Source organism: Ammodytes marinus (genome assembly GCF_949987685.1).
Source record: "Ammodytes marinus genome assembly, chromosome: 9".
Classification (NCBI taxonomy): Eukaryota; Metazoa; Chordata; class Actinopteri; order Uranoscopiformes; family Ammodytidae; genus Ammodytes; species Ammodytes marinus.
This window is the reverse complement of record NC_137213.1, coordinates 19,988,775-20,015,972: the sequence shown is the minus strand read 5'-3', so window position 1 is coordinate 20,015,972 and position 27,198 is coordinate 19,988,775. Positions and strand designations below refer to the sequence as shown.

General features: G+C 41.6%; 2 protein-coding genes across 3 annotated transcripts; one reads left to right on the top strand and one right to left on the bottom strand.

Moving 5' to 3' along the window:
• The first annotated feature begins 11,719 nt into the window (after positions 1 to 11,719).
• On the top strand, positions 11,720 to 19,053 carry abhd17aa (abhydrolase domain containing 17A, depalmitoylase a). Of its 2 annotated transcripts, none has more exons than XM_080034705.1 (6): positions 11,720 to 11,888; positions 12,678 to 12,763; positions 13,315 to 13,763; positions 13,898 to 14,092; positions 15,841 to 16,020; positions 16,932 to 19,053. In XM_080034705.1, the coding sequence occupies exons 3-6, from the start codon at positions 13,315 to 13,317 to the stop codon at positions 17,155 to 17,157; spliced, it is 1,050 nt and encodes a 349-aa protein (XP_079890831.1). In that variant the 5' UTR covers positions 11,720 to 11,888; positions 12,678 to 12,763; the 3' UTR covers positions 17,158 to 19,053. The 2 variants fall into 2 exon arrangements, with proteins under 2 accessions (XP_079890831.1, XP_079890830.1); XM_080034704.1 differs by having other exon boundaries at positions 13,312 to 13,763.
• A 1,287-nt stretch (positions 19,054 to 20,340) lies between these two features.
• LOC307255381 (GRAM domain-containing protein 2B-like) lies at positions 20,341 to 26,788 on the bottom strand (the record flags this gene model as incomplete). The annotated part of the gene is made up of 12 exons (XM_080034064.1): positions 20,341 to 21,562; positions 22,435 to 22,545; positions 23,311 to 23,410; positions 23,503 to 23,571; positions 23,743 to 23,842; positions 23,941 to 23,982; positions 24,099 to 24,170; positions 24,680 to 24,769; positions 25,029 to 25,132; positions 25,426 to 25,498; positions 26,635 to 26,692; positions 26,763 to 26,788. 12 exons carry the CDS (start codon positions 26,786 to 26,788, stop codon positions 21,547 to 21,549), a joined length of 861 nt encoding a protein of 286 aa, XP_079890190.1. The 3' UTR covers positions 20,341 to 21,546.
• Between the last annotated feature and the right edge of the window lie 410 nt (positions 26,789 to 27,198).

Here is a 27,198-nt window from a genome sequence, read left to right as displayed (position 1 = left end):
TTATCTATTTAATATTTACCCGTGATCCTATCCTCAGTGGCCTTTAGTTTATGGACATGCTCATATTTGCACAAGGCATCTCAACTATTAAGAGCTGCTGAGCAAGATCAATACACTCTGGTCCTGTTAAAACAGAGCCAGAATAACTTAGAGCGTTTGCTGAACGTGAGGAAAACGCTGAGACATGAAAACAAAAGGCCTCGGCAGTGAGTCTGAAGGGGCAGAAACACAGCCCACCCAACCCAACGTCACTCTGGTTGCAATCACTGTCGGCGACATGCTTAAGCAGTGACATTTGCTGCAGCCAGCTACAGCACAGCCATTAATAAAGCTTATGTGCGTGAGTGTATGCATGTGCGTGACCGGTTAAGTGTTAAAAAGACATTTCGGTATGTCACTATATCTGAACTGTGTTTTCTGATGCGTTTTGTTGAATCTGTTGTTGTGATTAGTTCCAAAGGCAAAAATCTTTCTCTCTTTCTCTCTCTCTCTCTCTCTCTGTATCATTCTCTCTGTTTTCCCTCGGTCTCTCGGCCTCTCTCTAGCTGCTGCAGCCACTCAACTCGGCTGTGCCTTTGTTACCGTAGCAACCAATAGCAAAGCTAGGCAGAGATGTTCTGTTGCAGTAGATGTACAAACGAGGAGGGCGGGTACGTCCTCTAACACATACATGTGCACGTGGGATCACACACACACACACACGCACACGCGCACGCGCACGCGGACACGCACACGCACACGCACACACACACACACACACACACACACACACACACACAAACACACACACACGGATGCCGATACTCAAACGTTAACTCAAATCCTCATACATTCATATGAGTTTGCACGATCACGTAGCCTACATGGACAGGGATATGGAGAGGTGGGGGTCCCCTCTCGCTCGCCAAAGAAGGGGGATGGGTGAGCTTTGAGCATTTTGTCTCCACATTATCCACACACAGGCAAGACAGAGAAGCTCATTTGAAATCAATAGGTCAACAATAGGAAAAATGTATTCAGAACATAACAATGCATTCATCACACGTTTTCTTAGAGACAATGCTTAGGCCTATTGCCAAGCTATTGTCCACGGAGTTTCCCCGTCAAAATATCAAAAGCTGAATCTATTAGCCTGAATGAGCTAGATGATTTTGTAGGCCTACATGTGTTCATGTAAAACCATTAAGACTTCTTAAAAAAAAACTTTACTGGAGATAAGGTAAGAGGCGATGCTATGAACTTTATTTTTTGCCGGGAAAGGAAGTAGGCCTATGTGTAAATATACATTTTACATTTTTAAATGCTTCTTTTCAACTGAGGTTCTGATTGTTGGATTTGAAAGTGTAAAGAAATAGATGCTATATCAGCATGACAATTTAGATGAATTTTCTATGTCCTCTTTCTCATTAGTAACACACTTGCTTCTTGAGAACAGTATGCAGGTTAAGGCCGGGAATAAAGCAAGATGGCCTGAGGGTGGAAACACAGACACGGGCTAAACTGGGAGAAGTGGGTCACCTTCACACGTCAGTAGTACGCCATCCTACAAGCACTATCGCTTCATCAATAGACTTAAAACACATTTCCACAGAAAAATGGAAAGGGTGTGAACCAAATGTAACCGTGAAAGATTTCAGAATGATTCTTCTACTATGGTACAGTGCTGATTCCAGATAACATTAATATAGCAATAAAAGTCCAGCAAAAAAAAATTAAAAAGTCCGTCAGAGCTTGTCCTTGTCAACAACTCCTGAGGATGTAACCCTCAGGTGTCTTCAAACGTTAAGAAAACATTGTTAAATGTTGGACAGTTAAAGGATCGGATCGATGTGAGACCCACAACAGCTAGCTCAAATTAACTTCACACACTCACGTAGTGAAACTCTACCATGGAGAGACAATAGAGTAAAAATCCACCTATAACCTTTTATGTATCAAGATGTACTTGACACAAAGGTTCTAGAGAAACAGTATTAAATAAAAGACAACTGAAATATTAACATATATTATAAATTAACAGGTCACACACTAAAAACCCAATATGTACATGGCAGATAGAGCCTCTGTAAAAATAATTATAATAATGGAGGCCTAGAATTAGGAATAAGGAAGCTTGAATTTAGGCTGTATCCTTGGTATCATACCCCATTGTACCCACACTGTATTTCTTTAATTAATCACAAAGATACACATATTTGAAAAGGGGAAATCTGAAAATATAAAAATGTACTGAAATTTGTATTTCAAGACAGGAGGTGGGATTTACCTCACTCACTTCAGTAAAGCGGTTTGGGTAACCAGTATTTAAACACCATTCTTAACACTCTCATGTGTTGATTGCACATGCACCCGTACAAGAAATATTCTGGCACAAATCCCCATGTCCCAATAAAACCACACCATGTCATTTTTACACTTCAGGTGACGTGATAATTAGTGAATTTTTCGATGTGCTGGTAGGAGGGTTTTATTCTAAACATTTGACAAAGCCAGGCTAGCTTTCCCCCCCCTGCTTCCAGTCTTTGTGGTAAGCTAAGCTAACTGACTGCCGGTATAGCGTCATATTAACTACATGAGAGTTTCTTTAAAGATTGGTTGCGCAGTTGGTCCACACACTGCTGAGGTAACAGTAATTTTATGAATTACATGCATGCCAGTATCGCCAGCTGGGGCTTTAGAGTTTGATGCAAGTTCAAAATGGTTGCTGTGGGAATAATTATCAGTGGTATTATAAATCTCCTTTAACAAGTAGCAATACCGGTAGAACCACATAGTGTCAAAGCAAACAGGCCAGAGTGAAGAGTAATGAACACACGGATATTTGTTCAGGTGGATAGACTTGGTCACATGTATACTGTATAAAGAGAGGGAATAATAAATGTGTCGTCGCATATACTCCCACGCATGCACACTCACACACTCACACACACACACACACACACACACACACACACACACACACACACACACACACACACACACACACACACACACACAAACACACACATACACACACACACCCACACACACACACACACAGAGACACCCACACACACCACACACACACACACACACACACACACACACACACACACACACACACACACACACACACACACACACACACACACACACACACACACACACAACCGCACTCCGTTCACTGTGTCAAGTCTTTATCTTTTCGAGTTAGAGACGATATTCCCTCAAGTGGCTGCCTGCCTCCTCAGAGCAAGGTCTAATCAGAGTTAAGGGAATCTGTCTTTTGCTGTTAAATATCCTAAAACACTATTCAATCTACAGGGTCATTTATATGCTAATGCAGAGGTTACCTCTGCACAGGCCTTTGACGCAGCTGTGAGTTGCCTGTTAGGTTATGTGCCTACGTACCAAAGAGGAAAAAGGATAGAAAGAGAGAGGAAAGTGAGTCAATCAAGCAAGGAGGGAGATGAAAAAGAGAAGATGGTGGCACACAGGCAGAGAGAGAGAGAGAAGGGAGATGAAGGAAGAGGAGAGAGAAGATAAATAGGCAGAGAGGGAGGTAGATATTCCCCTGGGAGAGTGCCATAGGTAATTAAAATAGGATGGACAGAGCTGGAGTCTAGCCAGAGAGAGCTCCATCTCCCCTCACACTCCTTTCCCAATCAGGCCTGCTGCCTAAAGCCCAAATTGCTGCGAGTGACAGGCACACAGTAGTCTACAGATGCAGTGTGTGTTATCAGCTTATGGATAATAGACATGTACATACAGTGGGATCAACTCACAGCTTAGACATGCAGGTGCAAAGCAATCAAACACTGGGAATTGAAAACATTTGGGCTACAAAACAGGTAATGTCTGCTCTAGCGGTGCTGCACTGAGACGGAAATGCAAACAAAAACAGCACAAACGCACACACACACACACACACACACACACACACACACACACACACACACACACACACACACACACACACACACACACACACACACACACACACACACACACATACACCTTTATGGTGCTGTACAAAGCTGCAGCAAGGGCAAACGTTACTAACCAGAGTTTGACTGCAGTAAGCACATATACATTCACTGCACAGCTCTGAGCTCAGGGCGAACACATGAGTATGCAGTGCACGCACTCAGACACACACTATGAGCACAGAGTTGAACACACGCACACTCCAGTGCTTACGACGGCAATGGAGATGCAGTCTAATTACACAACAGTGACCAAGGTTTTTCATCAATGACGTTGACCTGTTTTTATGCTGTTACTGTACTATTCTCTTTTGTCATGCAGTGGTAATGGTGCACTTTGTTCGGCACAAGGCTAGTCTCATCTCTCTCGGAAAGCCTAATTTCGTCTGCCTAAGCCTCTTAAGCTAACCTTTGTGATATTCTAACATACAGTACAAAGATAAATCATCTTGTTTTTTGAAAATCTGTGTTCTTTTTCATGTAAGCCATTTGTATGAGCTGAAAATATATATTTTTTTGTCATATTTTTGGTTTGTTGGCTTTGTTTGGCTGCCCAACAATGTCTCCCTAGTTCCTTTCATTTCTGTAGCTCAACAAAGACTATGCTAAATCTACTCTGTCTTGGACGTTGCAGCCATTCCCTTACATGTGTCATAAGCTGTCAGTGGCTTCTCTTGAAAGAGGCACAGGCTGAAAGATGGTCCATATTCTGCTCATCTTGTTTGCTGTGATCACCCGGTAAGGGTAAATATAGCTTTTTAGGCAGAAGCCTGCTAAGAGAATTGTAGCTCACATAATAGGAGGTCTACACACACAGCATACTTCCAAGGATACGGCTTGCCTTAAAGATTGACATGTGCACACAGACACATGAAACACGCACACACGTAGACACGCAAGAACACATGCAGGCACCGACCATCACCCACAGCAAACACACCCATACATATAGAGTCAACACCTCCTCCAAGAACTTTCTCTCCTCCTCGCAGGTATTCACAGGCTTCTGCTATACTTTTCTGTTGTGAATGGGCTCCAGATGAAAAGCCATAATTAAAAGAGAAAAGTTGTGTTTGTTGCAAAGAAGGGCTAGGGTGTGGGAGAGGACAGGATGAAGGAGCAAGAGAGATTAACCACAACAAAGCTTCATTGGCTACAAAACCATCTCGACTAGCTGTGAGACAAAAGGACTCGGATGCGCCTTTTTCGCCTCGTGAAAAAGTACCTCCAAATCCCTGTGGCTAAGCTGCCATAACTAAAACCCTGCCGTTGGCTTACGTCTTCGCCGAATTTGTTGGACAACCAAAGTGGCATAATATGAAAAGATAGATCAAGCCACCAAGGAAAAGATATATACCTTTGTTCATTCTGTGTGATGAAGTAGAAAGTCAAGGGCCTCAGCTGGTGGCATTTTGAGAAAAGGTTACTTTGTTATTTGCTTATCTTGTTTGTGTGTTTGTGTTTCAGGTGTGTTGGACTTCCTCAGTGAAAGCACACAATGTGGACGGTCTTCCTTTTCTCATTTTGCAATTGTGCGATGTAAATGAGATCACGGGAGGTATGGGATTAGACCATGCCTCTCTCTTTCTGAGTTGAAACATCTGCGATATCACTCACTCACTACCAAATTGCCAGGCTGTTAACTGGGAGGAGTGGCGGCAAACAAATAGATACAGTAGGTTCTAGGCTTTGAGAGACAAACTAGAGCATATATTCTGAAGGCCCCTCACATACACAGACAACACATATCACACATACAATATGTATGTGTGTATCCTCAAAGACCCTGCATGTGCTATTCACTGACTGACCCTTGGATGAAGGCATGTCGATATAGCATGTGCAGAGAGATCGCACCGTGTGCACAGGCATCCATAAAATTAAGAAACTGCACCTCTAGGGAGGAGTCGTAGACAGACACAGAGTCATAAAGCTGAAGATGCACAGCCACTATAAAGGTAAATGAGGGTATTTTCACACTGGAAGAGAAACCATGGCAAGGCATTATTACACGCTATATCTGGCGGATGCAGCATCCACATGGTGCAGCCAGTTTTGGCCACCTGAACACTATTTATCTTGGGGTGGGCTGAACAAGTTTATGGCACCATGGACAATACACAGCAGAGTTTTAGCCATCGGTAACTAAAATCACCTCTCCGTGTGGTATACCTTTTATCTTGCTCCTTTCCTTTTTAAACATCTGGAGGGAGTTATCCCAATAGGCCCAGTTAGGCTCCTTAAAAGCCTCTCACATCGACACGGAGAAGAGGTAAAGAAAGTAGGCCTGCATGACTCCTGACCCCTCGGGCCCTCTTGATCCTGCATAATGGCTCCCCCTGAGGTGCATCACTCTCAGCAGATGCCTGCCCAGCTGGACGAACGTCTGATCTGATTGCCGCCTATAGGTCTATGGACTTTGCTACCCTTTTCAAGTGTTGAACTTTTTTTTAAATTTTTTCATTATTATTCTTCCGGACAATTACACACAATACACAATTTTCTCTTTGCATATTCACACATATTACTTTGTGTTATCGTCCGAAGGGTGGCAGGAGAAGCCAAAGGCTTATCAGGTCCCGCCCCCACTGCCATAAGATTCAGATACACAGATACACAGCTACTGATTTTTTTTTTGTTTTTAAGAAGATGCATTCCAATACACAGACAATTTTAGGTCTCCTTATTCATTGCCAGTGTACAACAGACATGCTTTCAATTTTCCTCTCCGCCTGTGACAATGCAGATAGTGATATGGCCTTGTCCATTTCTTCTCTAGTAGTCTAAACACATCTGCATTCAAGTATTCAAAACAGTCAGTCTGTCTGCTGACCTCGGCTGCAGTCCCATAACATGCAGTGTATTTACAAATTCTTCAGTCAGTGAATGAGTTTTTTTTTAAGTAAATCAATGTTTATATCCCCACAGATAAATATCTTGTACAAAAGAATCCCCCACAGCCCCCACCGCCAGGTAAACACTGTACTCCGCGTGAAACTAGAACTTCAAAAAACATACTGTGTTCTGCTGCTGCTTTTGAGAAAAATCAGCATTCCTTCGAACCCTTAGACATCAGTCCAAACTTTGCTCTATTTTACAATCATATCACAGAATAATCCTGTCTACTTTATGAGCCTGGGCGGCGCGGTTACTTCAGGGTGGGCAGGAGTCCATGCAGCAAGTTTTCAAAGTTCCTTAAAGTTCATGTAAACAATATACAAGTTGACACTGACATTCTTTCATTTGCAAGAAGAGCAGTGAGTGGGAGGTATCTCCAGACTGTGTAAAACAAAGCGAGGACAGTAGTGTGTAGTAGGTTAAAGAGAGCAACATAAATTCAAAGAAAAATAGAGGTTGTCCTGGGTTGCTCGGGTTTAGCGCAAAGCAACAAATCAATCCCATTGTCTTGAAATAGAAATAGAAAACTACAGGTTTAGTGGCAGCTTAGTGCCCCAGTGTTACAACCAGGAGTGTTTCGAATCAGTCAATGTTCCTCTCCGTGTACTAGACTTAAAGTAAGGCAATTTGTCGCCGATTGCTTGACGTATTCTCTTGGCGATAGAAACAGAGGAGCTGTTTGGGATTTCTTGTGGGTTAAACAGAGTCAGATGAATCAGACAGGAGACGTTGGAGGGAAAGAGATGTTACCTAACAGTCACTCTACACATTTCTAGAAAATGTGCTCCTTAGCAAGCCCACCCCCCAAACATCAGCACTACTCTGCAGTCCATTTAGTCGCTTTGAGAGTATGCTGTAAAACGCTGCAATACAATCCCATTTTTTCCCTCCATGCTTGAGATGCCCTGTTTGCGACTTAGCATGTGTGATTGAATAGGGTCCCTATGTGATCAATAGAGCTCATTAAATGTCCCAGTGGGCAGTTGTGTCACCCTGTGGCTCTCTTTGATTGCTTTTTACCTGCAGCCCCCTTCCTTCTGCCTTATTGCTTCCAGTGGTTCCGACTTTGTTTGTGTGCATAATTAATTTTCTAATTGAATCACTCAAGCCTGGCCTTTGATTGCTGTTTTTCTTTGGTGTAGATTGAACTATCAGTTTTGTGCCCATCGGAATAGAAAGTGGGTGTTTTGGTGTTGGAAGGCTTATGGGTTTTCGGAGTAGTGCTAGACTGCCTTCCAAAGGGAGGCTGAAGGAAACAGTGGCTGCACCTGTTGTTCCCTGCGGTTGCTGTGTGTCGGGGTGAGCACCTGCTCACACGGCTGCTGTGTGGCTGTCTGTGTGGGCAGCAGGGATAACAGGGAGGCCATTCACACCCGCTCAGACTGCTGTCTGCAGCCCCTCTCCCTCAACGCTCGTTCACTCTGAGCTCTCTGCTCCATCATTGCTGTTGTTTTTGTCGTTTACATCCTCTGCCTATCCCCCCGGTAACCTATATGCCAGATTGATATCTACAACATTTTATCGTTTGCATCCACAATCTGTCTGTCTGCGACCTGTCTCTCCGGTCCTCCTTTTTCTTAATCCAACCATGTCTTTTTGCCTTTCAACTCACACAAACATAAACAGCAGCAGCAGCAGCAGCAGCAGCAGCAGCTGGGAGTTGTTATGGTCCTCCAGTGAAACTTGATAGCTCTTGGTGTGAAGGAAGAAGTTGTAAACAATAAATTACATATAACTACGAAATGACTTCAGTAAGAGCGTGGATGGACGTGAGGGATAAATAAACTTGGGCCATAGAGGTTGTGTGTGTGTGTGCAGTGTGGTTACAGATTTGGTGTGATTTATGTTTGTGCGCATGCACATTTTGGACAAAGCACATATTCAAGAGTTCAGTAGGGCAGGCCTATTCTCGTGTTTTTGTCAGTCGTCTTTGGATCTGTATTGACGACAGCTGTCTAAAATAAAATGCAAAGAAATGAACAAATACAGGGCATCTTTCTATTACATCTATCTTAAAATGAAATAGACCAGAAATATGGTGTGTCTATTACACCACTCCTGAGTAATGACATAATCAATTGACTTTATGGGCTTCCAAATCATCACTTGTGACCTTTACTCTTTACAGGAAACCTTAAGCAAGCATTTAATAAAATATGAATCCACACAGGGGATCAATTAAATACAACATCTGGAAGCAATAAGCCTCATTTAGACCCGGACCCGGATCATAGGTGGTGGTCTAAATAGCCTAAGAATCCTATTCAGGCTTTGTGTTAGCCTTTGCAATGCAGTGTTGTATTGTGCAAGTATAGTGAGCTCTTTCTGCTGAGGCATCACTTCGATCCTATACGTGAAAGAATCAGCGATGTAAGAGATCCCGTGCAACACGTGAAGGAACAATGATACGCAGCGAGATATGCAACGGAGATATGCGCGTGAGATGCAAATAGAACGTCAAACTTGCAGCAGACACAAAGAGCACTTCGTGTCCAGGTCCGGGCGATGCCATGCAAAACGTCTAACGACTAACCCGGAGGAGTAATAGGCTAATGCAGCATTGCGTTTGGTGGCTGTATAAATAAAAATTGCGCACACGCTGACTGTAGGCAATAGCTGTTCATCTCATCCACCCTCCGTCTCCCTAAACACATATGAACCCCACCATTTGGCACACTCACCGCACCAGATGGCTAGGTATGGGGAGGCGGACGCAGGTGCCAGTCGCTGACTCGCCCTCTCCGGTCGCTCTTCTTCCTCTCTGTGGAGAAAAGGGTGATGGATACCACGGCTCTCGGTGCCCAAAGCCTCTCTGAAATAAGAGCAGCTCCTCAGCCGCACCTCACCTGTCTCTTCCCTCTACGGTCCCTGCGCGTCGCCGTACCATCACCGTTTAGCGAGCGCGTCCAAAACGCCCAGTCAACTACAACCCCCCCCCCCCCTTTTTCCTCCTTTGCACTGGAGAGAAATAGTCTATATGTGTAAAAGGGCCGGCTATTGCCCTTTTCTGTGATCCAATATGTTTTCTGTTCCCGGTATAGCCTTGTAGTACAGACCCCTTGCAAAATCCCAAATCCTGCAATTGCGGACTGTATTAAGTCTTCTGTCAGGGCCAGTTGTCTCTGCACTTGGTGAGGCTTCGGCTATGGAATCAGTAGTCAGCAAAATGTAATCCCCTCTTTAAATTTACAGTGGCGAGGTGAAATGTCCAACGCAGAGCAGTCACGGTGACAGCAGGGGCCCATAATTCACACCCCTTGAAACACAATCCTGCAGTGGATCAATGATGAATGGAGGACCTCTTTCTCTCTCTCTCTCTCTCTCTCTCTCTCTCTCTCTCACACACACACACACACACACACACACACACACACACACACACACACACACACACACACACACACACACACACACACACACACACACACACACACACACACACACACACACACACACACATTTTGTGCCATAATTGAAATAGGTGTTTAATGATTAGGAATGAATTAAATTAAAGGGATTGAAACATTAAGCTGCATAAGGGATTGATATATTTGCATTTAATAAAAAAAAACTAAAAGGATAAAAAGATTCAGACTTTGCATTGGCTAGCTGATAGAACAAAGGCTGCTTTATATGGTTGAAAGATAAAGAAATACACCATCACTTTTTAGGAATATGAAAATAATGAATAATGAATATGAGGTTTGGACAATTACTAAAAACACAACGTCCCCAATGCATTATTATACCAAACTATATGTGATATATAGCCTATGGTACGAAACACATAGACAGACATTTTCAATTTAGTACTTGACTATTGCAAAAAAAAATTAGACTGGTGAAAAATCAGCATTCGAGTTTGACATCTTATATGACCTATTTTTTCTTTTTGTGCTAATAATGCTTTTTCTCTACCACAATTCTTTTTTAAAGGTGCAGTGTGTAATATGACATCATCAAGAAAGTTCTACAAAGTTCTAGAATGCAACACTCCCTGGGTAACCCCAAACCTTTCGAATAATAACAGAAGCTACAGTGGCCTTCAAGGACAAGAACAATTCTAAATTTTAAACAATGCACCTGATGACATTCCAACTATGCCACTTTCAAGATGGCGGCACTAGGCCTTGGTCCAAAATATGCAGAAATATGGACATATATGAGACCCTTTCTAAGGGAAAAAAATATATTAAATTTTTTTTTCAGCTATTATGCACTAAATTAAATGTACTTATGGATGTTATAATTACTTTCTACAAAATCTGCTAGGAAATAAAACCCAAAATTCTACACACTGCAGGTTTAAGTTAAAGATAAGATTCTATTTTTCCAATTACTGTTTCTAGAATAGGATGCATTAATACATAGTGTTATGATTGAAAACTAGCATTTTATAAAGTAGCAAATAAACATTGAATGCCAATGGACCAGCAAGGCTATACCATTAGGCTACATGCTGTGACGTTAATACATTAGTAGTGTTAATGAAATAGGGTAGTTTTTAACAACACAACAAAATAAATGCTGCCTCTTTAATATAATTGCATTTTTTTTAAACTGTAAAATCATCAACGTATTTTATTTGAATACTTGTCCCACCACTGATTCTAGATATCTTTTTGAACAATGTTTTAAACAGTGTGAAAGGGGCTTAATGAAATGAAATGCTTTATTTCACATGCAGTATAATTCAAGTAATTTATACACATCCCTGTTAATATGTTATCGCATACGATAGGCCTAGAATATTTTATAATAGTGTTGATGATACATTCTGTGTAAACTACTGTATATTGACATTTTTAAAAAGCACTAGGCGCTTACGTCATTTCCGGGTTTAGTCGGACAGTAGTAGAAAAAAATCTGGTTGCCATGAATTTCAGCTAGCTAGCCACCGACAACTGTCACTACACTTGAGTAAAAGCCATCCATGTCAAGACACGAGGAGTAATTTCGAAGTCTTTAGCTGCTTCTGTGTACATGTTGAGCACCCCGACCTGCCTGTCAGCCTACTGTGAAGCGGTAAGTAGCTAGCTTTGAGGCTAGCGAGCTAGCCGCAGCCGCTAGCTGGTCGCCCTGCTAACAAGAAGTGATAATATTTTTCTGACCGTTAGCACGCATTAACCCGGTCAGCGGGTGGTGACTAATAAGCAGCACTAACGTGCCGCTTTTTGCATTAACCATTTGCATATAATACTTTGCCTATATGCTGTTCCCGTTATGTGCCCACATCCTTGGCTAACGTTAGAGGTTAATATCGTTGTTAACCATGTAGCTGCCATTAGCATTTCAGTCGGTCTGTGTTGAGGGTGGTGTTGTAATTATTCACCAATGTCCATGAACGAATCAGGGCATCTTTATCACTGTAGTCCGCTGTGAGAATTTAGCAGCCTCAGTACATGAATGATTGCATGCAACTTTGTGCTTAGATAAACGCTAGTTAGGGACAGCAGATGTAAAATGATGACAATAACATCTGTCGTTTTAACCCTTATAGTGAGTCCGGTTTGGCTCTTATCTTCATTACATCTGTAATGTAAGGTTACTATTTATGTCTTGCTCAGTGTCTGTGCATTTTTATTTATGTCCAACACCCATATTTTATAAATCAAGAATATTCGCTAGCTTTGCCTTCTTAATGTGTATCATGTGACCTGACATTTTATATAGTCACTAAAAAGCTCTAGAAAAGTCTCCTAAAATACCACACCAGCTAAGTGGTCATTTGGCCTTTGTGTCTAAACCCTGTCAATTACAGTATGTGGCCACATGATGTTGAGCCTTTTAACGTGTCATTTTCTTTTTATCAAGATCCAGCTGGCTCAGTGACTAGACCAGAAAACCCTGGTACCGCTGTGTGCCAGTTCATTTCAAGACCCAGGGATTTTATAATCTAGGTACGTTCATAACAGGGTGCAGGGTTTCCCCAGGAAACTGCTTAGTGGAGGTTGTTAACACAGTTTACCATTACTTCTTTGTCTGTCCTGATTTTTCTGCATCCTCTTCCGATTAAAAAACTTGTAATCTTGCAGGATGTAATAGATATTCATATACTGATGCATCACAATTTGTAATCATTGCATGTACTAGAACATACCTTCACAATTTGTTTTATTAAATAAATAAGTGGCCTTTGCCACACCCAAAGCTTAAAGGTATAGTCAGCGATTCTGGATAACACTTGTTGTCAATCACCTCACGTCAAAATCAGTGAATAACTCCTCATGATGCTACCTGTCTGTACTGTTTGATTGTTTTTCCACACACAGTATGAAAAGGTAGTGGTTTGTGAGGAGATATTCACTTAGACCCCAGCACTATAAATCAGTGAGGGAAACCCAGCTGTGAATCAAGAGTCGAAAAGGCTTTGTTTATTACATGCTGCTCATATTTTGCTTTACTACCACCTCATTACTTCGTCGTTCATGGTTATTTTTTCCACCAGAAGATGAACGGTTTGTCCATACGAGAACTATGCTGCCTGTTCTGCTGCCCCCCTTGCCCCAGCCGCATTGCAGCCAAACTGGCTTTCCTCCCTCCAGAGCCCACGTACTCCCTCATCCCTGACCCAGAACCAGTTACCGGAGCCGCAACTGCACCTGCATCCAACTCCGGGGCGGCTGTGCCTTCTCTGGGAGCCCCAGGACTGCGCTCTCGGCTGGGCACCGGTAGTGGAGGTGACAGGGGAGGTGGAGGTAGTGCAGGAGGAGGGGGAGGGGGAGGAGGTGGCATCAGCAGTCCCAGTGGCAGCGAGGGCCGGTGGAAGCTTCATCTCACCGAGAGAGCCGAGTTCCAGTATTCACAGAGAGAGCTGGACGTTACCGACGTGTTCCTGACACGATCTAGTCGAGGGAACAAGGTTGGATGCATGTACATTCGCTGTGCCCCCAATGCCAGGTGAGACACACACCACCTGGTTTGTTTTTCTGTTGCTCTTTATTATATCCCATGTTTTTCCAGTTTACCAGCATCATTGCTAAGCCTGCTGCTTAACCTCCTACTTCCTTCTCCTTTTCCCTTTTCTTTGTCAGGTTTACGGTGTTGTTTTCCCACGGCAACGCAGTAGACCTGGGCCAGATGAGCAGCTTCTACATCGGCTTAGGCACACGCATCAACTGCAACATCTTTTCCTATGACTACTCAGGCTACGGTGTTAGCACTGGCAAGCCTTCTGAGAAGAACCTTTATGCTGACATTGACGCTGCTTGGCACGCTCTGCGCTCCCGGTAAGCAGACAGAAACTGTGCCATTCACACAGAAAATGAACAATAAGCAAGCACCAAATGCCAGTTAGTGTTTTTGTATAAATCAGTGAGAATCGCTAACCATTACATTTTTGTCAAAGCTATATTTGGTTTGGCCACCATTTTCCCTACTGACCACAGGACCCTCTCTCTGGGCGCACTCACACTAGTGCCGTTTGCCTGTTCCGTGCTCAGCACGATTCAGCACGATTCCCCCCCCTCCCCACTCCCCCCGCAGGCCCGTGCTCACACTGCTCGTGGCCTGGGCATACTTGCACCGTGCGCGTTTAGGATTTGGAGCGTAGTCTACTTGTAGGCTATACGACTGTTTGTGAATATTTTCATCCGGCCAAATTTGCATCAAATATTCCACTTCCACATTAGAGCAACGAGAATCTTTAAGCTATTGTTTTTTTTAATGTAGCCTTGACGTAATAGGTCGCGGTGGACAGTCTCATATTTGTGCAGCACGCTGTTTATTATTAATATAACGGCCCGTCATCAGACCATAGGCTATGTATCCGGATGGTTTTGTACACATCGATCGCTCCATCAAATCCAAGTCAGAACTTTTTGTATGGGCAGAGATCGTTTTTTTAAGTGTCTTTATAAAGTTTCTTGTTAAACCTTAGCGTAGGCTACTGTTTCCTTATCACCGGGCCGCGGTGTGTTGTTTTGGGTGCGTCTCCACCGCCATGCGTAAATGCAGTTATGACAGCCGACGGGAGGAAAAAGAAAAAAAATCATCTGACGAACGTGAGTAAACACGAAAACATTTTTGCTTTGCTTTCTGAGCCGACCTAATTAGCTCTCTCCCTCTTTTATTAGCCCACACCTAGGCCTACACACACGTTAATTCTCACACATTATAGCTACAAGTCCAAGTGGTGGGCAATTCTGGTGCCGACTAGTAAGGCAGCGGACGTTAACGGACAATGCATCCTTAATAAATTCACGTCAGGAACGCCGCCTGTGCGCTTGCTTGTGCGCGTGTCATCTCATTAGCATCTGTACTTTGGCCACGGCACACCTCTCCCAGGTGTGCCGTGGCCAAGGGGCTGTTCCGTGCTGGAATACAGTTGGCGTGGTCACACTAGCCAAACGTTCTAGACTTTAGTATGCTAATGAGCTTTGGCACGGGGCCGTGGCACTAGTGTGAGTGGGCCCTCTGACCAATGGCCAGTCAAAGCTAAATTCTAAACAATGGCTCTATTTCAAACAGGCCCATGATAGCTGTATACTGAACACTGCATCAAGCGACCATCTAAAATTCTGAAAATAGCCCTCTTGTTTATCTGCTGCCAGCATGGTTAATGAGCCTTATGTTTGCAGACACTTACATACCCAGATGGCACCAACAAGGAACATACAGGCCACTAAAAAATTCAAACTAAAATGTATGTTTTCAAAAATGTAATTGTGCCTAAGAAAGTATCTAAACACATGGGCTAATATGCTCTATTGGTGTAATTTGGGGTGTTTTTTGGTTTTGCATTCATAGGCCATTGAACAATCATGAGGTTCTCTTTCAAACTTTGTCTATTATTAAAATAAAACACAGGGGAAGTTGTTCCCGTGTGTTGGATTGAAAGGGGTATTGAAATATGGTATTTTGCATAATGGAAATGTATACACTGCACGTCGTTCTTATGCACTTCTCACACTTACAAGAATAAAAAGCTACTCTTATTATTATGATCTTACACTAAATTATGTGTGTGTTGTCTTAGGTATGGCATCAGCCCTGAGAATATCATCCTGTACGGACAAAGTATTGGCACGGTGCCCACAGTGGACTTGGCTTCACGGTTTGAGTGTGCTGCGGTGGTCCTCCATTCTCCTCTAACCTCTGGCATGAGAGTGGCATTTCCAGACACTAAGAAAACATACTGCTTTGATGCCTTCCCCAAGTAAGTTTCTCGAAAGATAATGTATTTTCTGTTAGTTTGATAAAGAAACAGTTCACTCAACATATTTATGATACCAAATAATCATACCAATTACTTGAATTTAGTTATTTACATGAATCTCAAATGGTGACACAATCGTGGAAAAAGAAAGTTTAGAAAATGACCACAATTCAAAACAACACCACTGTGGTATTAGCGAAAATACCTTTTTTTTTTCAAATAAATTGCTTCCATTAAAATTCTATAGTTCTATGAGCATTACAGTGTAACATTGAACCACTGTGTGACTCATCTAGCTCTGTTCCTAAGGCTGTCGAAAGCTTTTATTGTAAGTCAATTCTACTGTCAGATGTTTTTTAAATTATATTTATATCAATTTATTTACCCCTTAATGTCTCTAGTAATATTAAACCAGTGTGACTAATGTGTTTTATAAAATGTAAAACTGCATTATGGCAGTTAGATGTGATTGTTTTTATTTTTTCACTCGTTGTTACCTTGGCAACAACTACTCTTCCTAGGTTGCATATTTTTTGCTGCTAATCTGTTACCTTGATTTGTCAGGTATTACATGTGCTGGAAAAGCCAAGAACACAGCTTCCAATTTGGTTATTTTAAATGCTTTCTGAATTGAATTTCTGAAAAACATAGTATTGTTATGTGATGTAGTCGTGTATTAAGTCTTATTTTGGTCAACAAATTGTGAGTAGCATAATGAGCATTTAGTTGAACATCAGTGAAACCATTTCTCTATTAGATTCCATTGACAATTCATGTAATCAAGCACAGCTGATTGCATTTGCTGTTCAAGAGGAAACTGCAAAACCTCCAAAATAACACTCTGTATGAAAATGACCCTGTTTGAAACTGCTAAAATTGCATTTTTATTTATTATTTTTTTCTTCTTCCAGCATTGAGAAAGTGTCAAAGATCCCGTCTCCTGTTCTCATCATCCACGGTACAGAGGACGAGGTGATCGACTTCTCTCATGGCCTGGCCCTGTTCGAGCGCTGTCCCAAGGCGGTGGAGCCCCTCTGGGTGGAGGGAGCCGGGCACAACGACATTGAGCTTTACAGTCAGTACCTGGAGAGGCTACGGCGCTTCATCAACCAGGACCTAGCCGCAGCGCATGCCTGAGAAAAAAACAACAGCCTCTCAGTGTTTGTTTGTATGAATGAGACTTGTGTTTTGTGTGCGTGTGAGAGCATAATGCGTGGTGAGCAATTGAACTAAAATAGAAAAAAGAAATTGTGATTTTTCTTTTTTTTCTTTCTTTTCCGTGTCACATCTGTGTGTCTTTGAAGCAGCAAAACCTTTAGGTCACTTTCCAAACAGAACATACTGCAAGTTAGAATAATTTCCTGTTCTATAGGTGAGAACGGTTTTTAATATATCATTAGCTGTATCTATCTGTGCAGCTGAGAGTGAACTGAAACACTAAGAATAAGAGCCCAGTACGCTACAACTTCCCAAGTATGTTTTACGTTTTACGTTTTATTTTTTTTAACATGGGTCAAGTTACGAATTTGCAACTTTAAAATGTGTCACATGAATTGAGAAGCAACAGTGATGTACTTTGTCCATAGCACACAGATGTACATTTTATGGTGTGTTAGTCAATGTATGAGTGATGGGTGTAAGAGTTGAGTGTGTATTCATATCTTCATGGACCTGTCACACCTGAATAATGCGTGAGCTTGTTTGTATGTGTGTGAGAGAGGCAGTGCTGGAAGAAATGAAGGACATCCTGATAACTTGGACAGCTGCAAGTGGAGGAGGAGGTTTATGGAGACTTATCAATGTTCTTTTTTTTTGACGTGTGTGTGTGTATGAAGAATACCTCCACAGCTTGACCAGTTCTCTCGCCGGTGGACAAATACTGGTCAAGCATGTGCCCCCCCCCCCCACACCCCACCACCACCTCCTTCACTCCCTGTTTACCTGTTAATGGACATCCCTCTGACTGCCTGGGCATTTCCTAAATTGTTGTCCAGCTAACACTAACCTGCTTTATTGGTGTGGTTTTGGGGGTCCATCTCCTTTTCCTTTGGTGTCAGTTACGGTGGAGAAACAAGGACTAGTCTGGAATGCTGTCATAGCTCGTAAAGCTGTCTCATTCTCGTCCTCATTTTTGATCACAAAATGGCCAGCTTCCACTTCGTTTCCTGGCTGTGCTGTAGCTTTATTCTCAACTGTCCACAGAATTGCAACAGCAACTTTAAGGGAATTGTTTTGATTTCCCTGTATTTCCCAGTCCTTCATATTTATGATCAGGAATGACGGTGTGGTTGAAATGGAAACATGTCTTTGAGAGCCACTCTGACAATATCTCTTTGTGTGTGGACATTCCCTTGGCATTACTAGGACAGCAATAGAGGTGCAGGTTTACATGTCACACTAGATATGTTGGCTCTTAACAGAAGGCTGTAGCCCTTCGGTATGAACTGATGTGAGATCTTTCATCTCTGGTTGGGCAAAGTGCACTGATGTGGTTACATCAGGTAGAAGTCAGATTTAAAGGAATAGTCAACATTTTGTCAGATATGCTTTCTGTCTTTCTTGCTCAGAGTTAGATGAGAAGATATATACTATACAGAGACTCTAGGAAGTGACAGCTCCCAGACAGGAAGTAGTTTAGTACATTGTTTTTGTCTCGATGTAATTAATCTGAAGGCGTTTGTCGTAGTGTAGGGCCACCGACGGTTGGTTTCAGTACCATGCATGTCAACGTTATGACTAAACATGTAATTCAAATAGGGTGCCAGGACCTGACATCATGTGTACTAACTCTGTCTAATCTCTGTGGCCCTAAATGTACAGGAGCTCTCTTATGGGTGGCAGCACGCTTCATGTCTGACACGTGCCATATCAGAGCCTCTCACTGTTGGTGTGGTGCAGGTTACACCACACACACCTTTGCACAGCACATCAACACACACACACACACACACACACACACACACACACACACACACACACACACACACACACACACACACACACACACACACACACACACACACACACACACAATTAATACATGTACTGTAGTATACAGTATATTTATATATATCAGAACAAGCATGACAAAAGCAGGTCTTAAGTTCAGCACTATTGTACAAAGCATCCAAAGTGTAATAAGGGTATAAAATGTAATTTTGTGTGTCTTCATTATTTTATGACTTGTCTTCTACAGGCCAGCATCAAGGATACTAACATATTTGAATAACTAGATATGGGCCCTGTGTGTAGACCTTCAACAATTCCAGAACTGGTCTTGCTGCTGCAGGCTAGCTCCACATTACCTATATATCTATACACAAGGTGTCTACTGCACATGAGATCCGTCAGTTTCAGTGACAGTAGCTCAGTTTTTTTTATTATTAAAGGGAACATGTACTGAACTAGCACTGATCTGATTACTCCATTTTTGGAGTGCAAGTGGGTCTTCGGAAGCAGTGGAAAGTTTAGTGAACACCACTCTCTCTCTCGGTCATCATTTCGAACAGGGAACATCTTTCAATTCTCATCATGTGCTTTGTGTCTCTGACGTTAAACTAATGGAAATCTGTTACCATCTCGAACCGTGGATCTGAGCCGCTAGAAGAATGAGAGAGTGATCACATCTCTCCCAAATTAGAAGTAGGTCTCAGTTTTTTTTCCGGAGGTGTGTTATCAGGGAAACCACTGGATCCACCTTTTAATTTACGGGGTTCAAGAAACGGGGAGGAAATTCGCTGTGTTATTGATGCACCACTATGGTTGACTTCTATTGTATCCTCTGGCCCTGATTGTTTCTTGATGGGGGGGGGGGGAGGGGTTTGTTGAACAGTGAAAACTGTATGCATGTCTATTGTGTTTTGCAGAGCAAGTGACGGGGTGGGACGTTATCTCTATTATGTATTCTATGTGAGGGTGAAGCTGAACTCATGGCATTGGAACATTGAAGCGCTTTAAAAGAAGAAGAAAAACAGGATGTTGAATAATTTTTTTTTTAAATTGCTGATACTGATGTATTGTTATGAGTTTTGTGCTAGAGTTCGAGCGGGGCAGTGCTTGGTGGTGGGGGGGGGGGGCTAGACAATATTAGTGGGCTGTTTATATGGTTACTGTACTTACCTATTCTATTCTTTGTATTATGATTTGTAATTTTATGTTGCTTTTTTGAACTGAGAATATAATGTAATAATATTAATTCATGGGACTGAATCTTGACCTTTTTATTGACAACAAAATAAAAAAAAGATCACTTATGTACAAAAATATGAAACTGACTTTTTTTTCTATACAGTGCATCATTTATTGAGAATGTGTGCAAGATTTGGTAGTCAATGATATTTAATATATTTATATGTTCATACGACTTATAGATCAGGTTTTTGATAATATTTTAAATCATACAAATTCTATTGTCAGATCGGCTGGCATAGGCCTACATGAAGGTAATACTGTATACAAGATTCACGCCATTATGAAAATCCTGGATAATTGGATTTTCCAGGCCTGGAAACAGTTTGGAAAATAGTTTCTTAAATAGTTTAATCAAGTTTGAGCAATGTCAGATTCAAACATGCCCTGTTTTTTTAAAAGGCCAAGCATTGGAGAAGACATACAATCACTTTTGTATAGCAGCAGTTTTTTGGACACAACCTATACAATTTACCTTTCAGTAATGAACACCAAACTCACATAATTTTAAGTCAAAAAAATGGATGAATAGTGAAAATAATTTTGCCAAACTTTATATCACAAATTCTCCAACATTAATTTACAAGATTGATTTGAGATAAAGTGTCTCAACATTTTCAAGCCATTTCATTTCCTGAAAAGTTCAAGTGAACAGTTGGGAATGACTGCCCTCTGCTGGTGGATAATTGTCATTGACAGTATTCCTCATGAAATAAGGCATCAATAGACTCCAACAGTTAACCGCAGAACACAATTTGAACCCCTCATTTCATAACATACAAATCATTTTAAATCAAGAACCAAATAAAGGGCTTCGGCGTGTTCCTCGCTGCTACAGGTTGTGTTCTCCAGCAACCTCTGCTAGCTGAGCTCAGCTGTTCATCGGCCAGAAAAATAAAACATGGATTCAGCAAGCTGCCTCCATATGGCTCAGTACGGGAGGTCCTCGCGTCAATTTCTAATGTGTCTGCAGAAAATGAGCGCACTCCTAACAGAAATACTGTCTCTTGTGCTTCACTACCAACAGTCAGTCATCCATGGGGCCTGGTTCAGACATCCCAAACGCCCCTTATTGCTGACCTGCATCCCCTGCAAAACAACACAGGGGTTTCATTCCTACTTTGCCAACTTGTTTGTGCACATTATTGTTCATTTCCTTTGATAAAACAATTCACTGACGGATGCACTTCATCTCAGATGGACTGAGTCATCCTGCAAAGATGCTTTTGGCTGTCTTGTCTAGACAGGGATCAATGTAGCCTACAGCAGGATAGCCATAGCTTGATACATTGCAGCAGAAGGATTCCTAGAAGAGATTTACTCGCCTCATGCCGCTAGCTACGTTTCTTGGTACCTGCAAAAGAAGAGAAAGCCGCATGAGGAGAGGAGAGAGAAGGAGAGTTGTAGAAGGTACACAAAAAAGAGTAGTTACCCTTTTAAAAAGGGTAGTTTAGCCTACCTTTTAAAAAGGTTAGTTTACCTTTCAAAAAAGGATAGTTTACCTTTTAAAAAGGTTAGTTTACCTTTTAAAAAGGATAGTAAACTAACCTTTTTAAAAGGTAAACTACCCTTTTTAAAAGGGTAACTACTCTTTTTTTGTGTACCTTATTGTAAAGTGTTACCGTTGTAGACTACTCATCATTTAATTAAGTCAAAGTAGCACCAAAATGTAGATGTGTTGTTTTTAACTGCAGCTTTAACGATGCATTATATACAATCACGTGACTCGTATGTTAAATCAGAGCAAAAACTAAAGCAAAAAATAAGTGAAATGAATAAAAAAAAATATATTTCTCTCTAAAATGTGGTGGAATAGAAGTAAAAGCCTTCACTAGATGTCCTTGAAATGGGGCACATTTAATATGCAACACAATGAATTCATTGTCGTCGATGTAAATATCTTTACAACCTTCACATTCACACAACCAAGAAGTTTGGAGTTGCTCTGCCACACTGTTGTAATTATCTAATTTGTGTCTATTTCTGTCCAACTTTAAAGGCATGGGCGTGACAGTGGTAGAAGAACGTCATCAGCTATCTTTAGTGCACGCCGTTGCCGTGAACCTGCAGAACCAGAGTCGCACATCTCAGGGAGAAATGGTTTTTAGAAAAGTCGTTAAAACCGGTTTGAGCCATTTCACTTTTGCTTCCCATCAGTCCCCAGGTGACTTATTGTATGTAACTTTCCTCTTGACGGCATAATGTTTTTGTGTACTCTGTACTCACTCTCTGCGGTGTACTGCCATCTCTGTCAAGATTCCCAAAGTCTTCAGCTGCTCCTCCAGTGCTACCATCCTCAGCCCGATGTAGCCGGACGCCACCAGTATCAACACCATCCTGCCAACATGAGCGCACAATAATGACCTGAATGCTTAAGGTGCACTTTTCACTCACCAGCTTTCCGTCACAAAGGGGAAAGTGCATTGTGCAGAATGGATTCAAAAAGCTGGGCAGACGGTCTAGGATGGGTACAAACTGTACAGCCAAGACAACAAGATATACTGTAGATATCAGGAAGTTGTATCTGCCTCACATCATCAGACCTTCGAGGTAATCTAGAATGTCAACATACCACAATGCGCCTATCGCTTCAGGTGTGCCCTTCAAGAGGAAGAATTCTAAACAAAGCAGGACATTTTTTGGCTTTTTTGTATGTGCTCATTGAAGCACGGCTAAAATAAAGAAAGTCCCTTGAGGGGATTTTAAACATTCGGGTTCAACTTTCTTCAAAAGTTTTCCATTAACACGTCTTGCACAGCAATATTGTTCAAATTTTCACTGGTGTGCCAACAATACAGATATATAAATGAATGCATTATTTATTATCACTGATGCACTAAGCAGAAATTTGTGAAGCTAGTATTTATACACTTTTGGGTGGTTTTCTCTCTAACAATGCATTGTATTCTGTAAAATGAACACTTTTTGTATATAAACGGAGTTAAAAGAAAAAATAATTCTGTATTTCCCTCTGAATTGTAGCGAAGTAGAAGTATAAAGTAGCATCACATGACAGTGCTCAAGTACCAAACATATCACTTTATCACAGTGCTTGAGTAGGCTACATGTATGTAGTTATCGGAGGAATGGGCTAATACTCACAGCGTCATGTAGATGTAAAAGAGAACGCTGAGGTTCATCATTCCACTGATGAAGAAGAGTGGCTGGACCCTCTCAATTATCCTCCCAATCCACGATACAGCTGGTTGAGAGAAAAATCCGTAATGCTTTAAAGACACTTTCTCTCAATGCGTTATGGGTAACTTGAGCAGATATAACAGTGTATGCCCTTACCTCTGCGATCTTCCCCTGTTAAGCTGCTGTGAAGGCTGGAATTGGATCTTGGTGGATCTGGGAAAGGCACTGATATATGTTGTTGCATAAGCAAGTGTCATTTTAGTCAGTAGTAGTTGTTTAAGTCATTGTTGAAAAAAAGACAAAACATTATTCTATTGGTAGAGCCAAACAACTCAACAACATGAATCAGTGATGAATGCTCCATAGCACAGTCTCTCCCGTCTTTTTTTCTCTCACCTTCACTGGACATCTGCGGAGAGCCGTTATCAAGATGGAGGCTGTTCTGTCTGCTCAGACGAGGCCCTGCATTGTCCTCCAAACTGGAATAACTGGAGGCCTGTGGAGGAGGACAGGCACACTGAAGGTTAAAGGCTTGGCACATTATAATGCACAACTACAGCAAGATCCCCAACCTGTCAATCTTTAAAAACCTACCACTTCAGGATCAGCTTCATTGTCTCCAGGGGTGCAGTTACACTGTTTCAGAAAAACACAGACATGTGAGTGTTAAAAAAAAAAGAAAGAATACCAACTCGGTTGGATTTGAGAATGGATGTTTTTACGTGCGCGCAGAATGGCAGAGCAACCTATACCTGTGCATGCGAACAGATGGTCTTGAGGAGTTCAAAACACATCTGACGGTGCCTCAAAGACACAAAGGAGTACTAGAAGAGAAAAAGAAAAGAGACGGCGGAAACGGTTAATTACACATTACGTGTCAAGAGAGATTATTTAAAAGTCTTGGCAAGCTGTCAGATTCACAGCAGGAATTTAAATCACTGTTTCATTTTTCCAGCTCTCCTTTTATTGACTGCTAATTAACAGTTCAACCACTGGGCACAATTAATGATTGTTATAACCAGTTAAAGAAACTACTGCTACTACTTTTACTACATAATTTAATGTTTAATGCTCTAAAAGAGCCATTTGTACAAATACAAATAACACAGAACACCAATACTTATACAATACAAAAGATCGTACAAGTCAAATGAAAAGCAACTGATGCGTCATGCACACATACAGTCTGTTCCTGGATTTGACTAATACAGCCCCAAGAAACATACTGCATAGTGAAGTGAGGCAAAATAGTGGTATTAAAGTGAAAAAGTGAACCTTAAAATGACAAAATATATATTCAATATATATATATATTTCAAGTGTGTAGACGGACCTTCTCTCCACCAGAAGTTTGAATGGACAGCATGGATAGAGCCGAGTTATGTTTCTTGACCTCCGCCACACTGCACACAGTCATCAGCACCTTCAAGAAGAGATTACCATCGCATTAGAATATTTTGTACAGGTCTTTCTCAATTTCACCTGTAACGTATTTGTGTCTTATGATAACTTCTCTGTGTGAAAACCCAGAAACCTTGAGATGATATTGAACTCCTATAGGATGGCTTACTGTGAATGTTTAATGCCCCTGTACAACTCTCGGGACAGTTAAGCTCAAGTGTTAGCTAAAATAAGGTGTGAATTAGGCTTCACACATTTAATTGGTAGTAAATGTGTGTTACCTTGGTTTCTTTGAGCAGCACGGATGAGTGGAAGCACACATGGCCCTCGGAAACATAGAGTTTTCCATGATACAGCACCTCCTTCTGCAAGGCGCAGGTGAATGCTACAATGGAGACACATACACACACGCAAGCACACACACGCATGCACGCACACACACACACACACACACACACACACACACACACACACACACACACACACACACACACACACACACACACTCGTTCACTAAAAGGGTTTCAGTCCCTCATTCACCGTAGACCACTTGGCACGCAAAAGTATTAGTCAGCAATTAATAAGACAAAAAGTGCAAAAAGGACACAATGTGATGTATTCTCCCATAATCAATATGGATAAATGAGTAACATACTTCTGGTCTTCAGGTCCACTCACCGTGTGTCAGGTTCTCACCCTCAGGAATCTCTTGAAACAGTTTGTGGAAGGTTTTGTTGTGTTTCAGGAAGCTCTTTATGGAAAACAATTGCAAAGTATTAAACTCATTATTGATAAATAATACGTTTCAACAATAACTGAGATTTATTTTTGTCGATTACACAAGAAGCAGGTTTGGTGTCTGTTGATGGTTGATGGTGTCTGTCTGAAACAGTTTATAAACCGGAGTTATTGCAATGTACTTTTGGACACTTGGTGGTGCTGGAAAACCCAACTCACTCTTTTTTAGCTCTGTGTTTGGTCTCTATCGGCAGGATATATCTGGCTCTTCAGTTGCTAAACTCTCCACTAACTCTTCATTAGCTAGTCCATAACTGTGTCTGCTATTTGCTCATGTAAAAGTTTTTTTTTACAACAATATCAAAGCTAAAAAAACTCTTCAGAAATCAAACATTGAATTGTTATGACCTGGAGCAGTGAATTTCTGTTTTGCTGTTTTCAATTTGATGGTTTTCGTTCATCTGTTCCATTATTTTATTTTGTTATTGTTTTGTCGAAAAGTTTTGATTTGTTTAACCCACGAGCCAAACATCATAGACACTGACTGATTCAAACTGAACATTTATTTTTTTTGTAAACAATTATAAAAAATAAGAGGGGGTAGGACCAGAAAAGTTTTTCTTAACTTCTTCCTATCCCTTTTGAACATGAACTATGTTATTTGAGTTATGTATTTGTTGCTTAGGATCCTGAGGATCCCGTTTGTTTGTTTTTAATTTATTTCTTTCCTTTTTTACTGCTCAATCGTTTTATTTTTTTTGTTTGTATTATTTTTTTTTAACCATGTTCAATAAAGACTTAAAAAAAAATGTATACAGGGTTAACCCTTTGTTGAAAACAGTTGCCTGTTTCGGCCGTAAACAACACAATGTAAGTTATGAGAGCAGTGATACTGAACCAAAGCAGCAAAGCTAAACAACTGGCCGAAACACTCTGCAATGCTCCACAAAGCAAAGGGGCAGCTGCAGATTCAACCCCCGCTCACATTATCACACTGTTTTTTACGTTGTCATTTTATATATTGCTGTCATAAAAATATGAGTAGCAGCCGCTTTTTATTTCCTAAGCTGCAGAGAAAAAAAGGTGATAAAAAAATCCATTCGCAGGGAAACAGGAAGGAGACGGATGGTGTGAAGAAAGTGCACTTACACTATTGGTGATAGGCCCATCTGGTCGATCATGGCGCTCCTCTGCTATGGTCTGCTCCCTGAGGTCAAAAACAAGATAAAATGCACCGCAAGTTACTAGTACAAGATATACGCTTTGAAAATTGAAGCTTGTCTCCCGCTCTTTCCCGTCCCATCTCCCAGTGCAGCAGTGTCGAAAGGCAGAGTCTTATATACCTGAGGGACGTGTTGCTGTTGAGGCTGTGATTTAGTGCCTGGATCTCCAGCCGGGCATCGTCCATACTCTGGCTCTGTTTGGCTTTCTTATTGACAAACCTGCTGCTGCTTCTTGTTCCGCCATGGTGTGTATCTCTTTCCAGACCGCTGATCCCCAGAGAGAGAGAGCAAGGGAGAGCGATAACTGTTAGACCGATGATCCAGCTTTTTACACACCAAATATATAACACTTGGTAGACAGGTATACAACAACATAAAGCAAAATAAATCACACAAAAGGTATGAGATGATAAATGGCTTTTTCTACTTTAAGTGAACTGGGAACATCAGTTGGATCTCAAGAGTTGATGAAAACAAGGCCTGGTGCACT

Bases quoted from the DNA above. Each gene is read 5' to 3' on its own strand.
- abhd17aa (XM_080034705.1), top strand. From the start codon at position 13,315: ATGAACGGTTTGTCCATACGAGAACTATGCTGCCTGTTCTGCTGCCCC. The intron at 13,764-13,897 runs GTGAGACACACA...TTTCTTTGTCAG, and splicing joins CGCTGTGCCCCCAATGCCAG to GTTTACGGTGTTGTTTTCCC. The intron at 16,021-16,931 runs GTAAGTTTCTCG...TTCTTCTTCCAG, and splicing joins TGCTTTGATGCCTTCCCCAA to CATTGAGAAAGTGTCAAAGA.